Source organism: Malurus melanocephalus, unplaced genomic scaffold (genome assembly GCF_030028575.1).
Source record: "Malurus melanocephalus ecotype Western Australia unplaced genomic scaffold, MMel_1.1 scaffold_2093, whole genome shotgun sequence".
NCBI lineage: Eukaryota > Metazoa > Chordata > Aves > Passeriformes > Maluridae > Malurus > Malurus melanocephalus.
In genome coordinates, this window is record NW_026625325.1 from 1 (window position 1) to 4,202 (window position 4,202).

General features: G+C 50.9%; 1 protein-coding gene across 1 annotated transcript in view; it reads left to right on the forward strand.

Moving 5' to 3' along the window:
• Positions 1 to 435: 435 nt before the first annotated feature.
• Positions 436 to 4,202, forward strand: part of LOC130587566 (WD repeat-containing protein 13-like) — a gene marked incomplete at both ends in the record, with an annotated part of 12,950 nt that continues 9,183 nt past the window's right edge. The window contains 18 exons of the mRNA XM_057388548.1: positions 436 to 444; positions 516 to 590; positions 799 to 858; positions 945 to 1,019; positions 1,142 to 1,150; positions 1,342 to 1,374; positions 1,510 to 1,533; positions 1,653 to 1,712; positions 1,798 to 1,857; positions 1,975 to 2,049; positions 2,152 to 2,226; positions 2,351 to 2,425; positions 2,508 to 2,540; positions 2,675 to 2,749; positions 2,832 to 2,864; positions 2,947 to 2,979; positions 3,066 to 3,342; positions 3,617 to 3,694. Of these exons, the coding sequence (XP_057244531.1) occupies positions 436 to 444; positions 516 to 590; positions 799 to 858; positions 945 to 1,019; positions 1,142 to 1,150; positions 1,342 to 1,374; positions 1,510 to 1,533; positions 1,653 to 1,712; positions 1,798 to 1,857; positions 1,975 to 2,049; positions 2,152 to 2,226; positions 2,351 to 2,425; positions 2,508 to 2,540; positions 2,675 to 2,749; positions 2,832 to 2,864; positions 2,947 to 2,979; positions 3,066 to 3,342; positions 3,617 to 3,694 (1,159 nt within the window). The remainder of the gene's footprint in view (positions 445 to 515; positions 591 to 798; positions 859 to 944; positions 1,020 to 1,141; positions 1,151 to 1,341; positions 1,375 to 1,509; positions 1,534 to 1,652; positions 1,713 to 1,797; positions 1,858 to 1,974; positions 2,050 to 2,151; positions 2,227 to 2,350; positions 2,426 to 2,507; positions 2,541 to 2,674; positions 2,750 to 2,831; positions 2,865 to 2,946; positions 2,980 to 3,065; positions 3,343 to 3,616; positions 3,695 to 4,202) is intronic.

Below are 4,202 nucleotides of genomic sequence, written 5' to 3' on the forward strand. Positions count from 1 at the left end.
CCTGTTTGGGTTATTTTGGTACCTGGGGGGTTTTAACGGGGGGATGCTCATTCCTGGATCCGTAATTTTGATGGGGTTTTGGTACCTGAATCCATCTCTGAGGGGGTTTTTGAGGGAAATTTCTCCATTTTTAGGTAGGACTGATTCATTTTTGCTCACCTGCCCAGGTACGCAGTGTACCGCGCTTTTGGGTGGCTTTTTGTCATACCTGGGTCCATTTTTGAGTGGATTTTTCCCATTTTTGGGTGGAATTTTCCTGGTTTTTGCAGGTACGCGGCGTACCGCACCCCGGGGTCCATTTTTGGGTGGATTTTTCCCATTTTTGGGTGGATTTTTCCCATTTTTGGGTGGATTTTTCCCATTTTTAAGTAGATTTTTCTGTTTTTTGGGTGTTTTTTTCCCATTTTTGTGCATAATTTCCCCGTTTTTTCGCAGGTACACGGCGTACCGCACCCCTGGGTCCATTTTTGGGTGGATTTTTCCCATTTCCGTGTATAATTTCCCATTTTCCACAGGTACGCAGCGTACCGGACCCCGCAGCTGCCGCAGTTCCGCACGCAGTACGTGCGCCGGCGCTCTCAGCTGCCGCAGTTGGGTCCATTTTGGGTGGATTTTTCCCATTTTTGGGTGGATTTTTCCCATTTTTAAGTAGATTTTCCTGTTTTTTTGGGTGGATTTTTCCCATTTTTGGGTGGATTTTTCCCCTTTTTGAGTGGTTTTTTTTCTCATTTTTCCCATTTTGGAGTGGAATTGTTCCCATTTTTTCCATTTCCATGTATAATTTCCCATTTTTCACAGGTACGCGGCGTACCGCACCCCTCAGCTGCCCCAGTTCCGCACGCCTGGGTCCATTTTTGGGTGGATTTTTCCCATTTTTAAGCAGATTTTTCTGGTTTTTGAGTGTTTTTTTCCCATTTCCATGTATAATTTCCCATTTTTCACAGGTACGCAGCGTACCGCACCAGACAGCTGCCGCAGTTCCGCACGCAGTACGTGCGCCGGCGCTCTCAGCTGCTGCAGTTGGGTCCATTTTGGGTGGATTTTTCCCATTTTGGGGTGGATTTTTCTGGTTTTTGGGTGGAATTTTCCCCATTTTTGAGTGTTTTTTCCCGTTTTTAATGTAATTTCCCATTTTTCGCAGGTACGCGGCGTAACGCACGCCACAGCTGCCGCAGTTGGGTCCATTTTTAGGTGGATTTTTCCCATTTTTGGGTGGATTTTTCCCATTTTTGGGTGTATTTTTCCCATTTTGGGTGGATTTTTCCCATTTTTCAGTGGATTTTTCCCATTTTTGGGTGTTTTTTCCCCATTTTTGTGTATAATTTCCCCGTTTTTTCACAGGTACGTGGCGTACCGCACGCCGCAGCTGCCCCAGTTGGGTCCATTTTGGGGTGGATTTTTTTCCCTTTTTGAGTGGAATTTTCCCATTTTTGGGTGGATTTTTCCCATTTTTGAGTAGAATTGTTTCCATTTTTCCCATTTTTAATGTAATTTCCCATTTTTCCGCAGGTACGCGGCGTACCGCACCCCTGGGTCCATTTTTGGGTGGATTTTTCCCATTTTTGGGTGGATTTTTCCCCTTTCTGAGTGGATTTTTCCCGTTTTTGGGTGGATTTTTCCCATTTCCGTGTATAATTTCCCATTTTTCACAGGTACGCAGCGTACCGCACGCCGCAGCTGCCGCAGCTCCGCACACCTGGGTCCATTTTTGGGTGGATTTTTCCCATTTTTGGGTGGATTTTTCCCATTTTTGAGTGTTTTTTCCCCATTTTTAATGTAATTTCCCATTTTCCACAGGTACGCGGTGTACCGCACGCCGCAGCTGCCGCAGTTCCACACCCCTGGGTCCATTTTTGGGTGGATTTTTCCCATTTTTAGTGGATTTTTCCCATTTTTGGGTAGAATTTTACCCCTTTTTGAGTGGAATCATTCCCATTTTCCCCGTTTTTAATGTAATTTCCCCATTTTTCGCAGGTATGCAGCATACCGGACCCCTCAGCTGCCGCAGTTCCGCACGCAGTACGTGCGCCGGCGCTCTCAGCTGCCGCAGTTGGGTCCATTTTTGGGTGGATTTTTCCCATTTTTGGGTGGATTTTTCCCCTTTTCGAGTGTTTTTTCCTCGTTTTTAATGAAATTTCCCTGTTTTTGCAGATATGCAGCGTACCGCACGCCGCAGCTGCCGCAGTTCCGCACGCAGTACGTGCGCCGGCGCTCTCAGCTGCCGCAGTTGGGTCCATTTTTGGGTGGATTTTTCCCATTTTTGGGTGGATTTTTCCCATTTTTAAGTAGATTTTTCCCATTTTTGAGTGTTTTTTCCCATTTCCGTGTGTAATTTCCCCATTTTTCGCAGGTATGCAGCATACCGGACCCCTCAGCTGCCGCAGTTCCGCACGCAGTACGTGCGCCGGCGCTCTCAGCTGCCGCAGTTGGGTCCATTTTTGGGTGGATTTTTCCCATTTTTGGGTGGATATTTCCCATTTTTTAATGTAATTTCCCATTTTTCACAGGTACGCAGCGTACCGCACGCCGCAGCTGCCGCAGTTGGGTCCATTTTTGGGTGGATTTTTCCCATTTTTAGTGGATTTTTCCCATTTTTGGGTAGAATTTTACCCCTTTTTGAGTGGAATCATTCCCATTTTCCCCGTTTTTAATGTAATTTCCCCATTTTTCGCAGGTATGCAGCATACCGGACCCCTCAGCTGCCGCAGTTCCGCACGCAGTACGTGCGCCGGCGCTCTCAGCTGCCGCAGTTGGGTCCATTTTTGGGTGGATTTTTCCCATTTTTGGGTGGATATTTCCCATTTTTTAATGTAATTTCCCATTTTTCACAGGTACGCAGCGTACCGCACGCCGCAGCTGCCGCAGTTGGGTCCATTTTTGGGTGGATTTTTCTGGTTTTTGGGTGGATTTTTCCCCTTTCTGTGTATAATTTCCCATTTTTCACAGGTATGCGGCGTACCGCACCCCGCAGCTGCCGCAGTTGGGTCCATTTTGGGTGGATTTTTCCCATTTTTGGGTGGATTTTTCTCCTTTTCGAGTGTTTTTTCCCCGTTTTTAATGTAATTTCCCATTTTTCACAGGTACGCAGCGTACCGCACGCCGCAGCTGCCGCAGTTCCGCACGCAGTACGTGCGCCGGCGCTCTCAGCTGCTGCGGGAGCGGGCTCAGGGCGGGCACCTGGCGGGCGATGCCCGGCGCTGGTACCTGCGGCTGCGGGCGCGGCTGCTGGCCCAACGGTACGGAGCATTGTCAGAGCCTGGAAGCTGCCGCAGCGCCCTCAGAGCCAGCAGGACCACGCTCGACCGCATGGAGGTACCTGGGGTATACCTGGGATACACCTGGGATACACCTGGGTACAGCTGGGATACACCTGGGTACACCTGGGGACACCTGGGACACACCTGGGATACACCTGGGGATACCTGGGATACACCTGGACACACCTGAGGGGGTGGGGGCACACCTGGGCACACCTGGGATACACCTGGGTACACCTGGGATAGGTACATGGGGTTTGGGATACACCTGGGAGTGTTTGAGACACACCTGGACACACCTGGGATACACCTGGGGACACCTGGGCACACCTGGGGGGTTTGGGACACCCCTGGCCCAGCGCTACGGGGCATTGTCAGAGCCTGGAAGCTGCCGCAGCGCCCTCAGAGCCAGCCGCACCACGCTGGATCGCATGGAGGTACCTGGAGGGGTCAGAAACACACCTGGGACACACCTGGACACACCTGAGAGGGTGGGGACACACCTGGGACACACCTAGGACACACCTGGGATACACCTGGGATACACCTGGGATACACCTGGGATACACCGGGGTGGTTTAGGAGACACCTGGAGGGGTTTGGGACACATCTGGGCACACCTGGGCACACGTGAGGGACTGGGGATACACTTGAGGGGGTTTGGGATATACCTGGGCACACCTGGGAGCGACTGGAGCATCCCAAAACTCCTTTGGGGGCGGTTCTGGGGGTCCTACTCCCATTCTTGGGGGTCCCACCTCCATTTTTGGGGCTCCCACCCCATTTCTGGGGGTCCTGGAGGGGCTCCTGCTTCCATTTTTAGGGGGTCTCACCCCAATTTTTGAGGCTCCCACCCCAATTTTTGGGGTCCTGTGGGGGTCCCACCCCATTTTTCAGGGATCCCGCCCCATTTTTGGGGTTTGCTTCCCATTTTTGGGGGTCCTG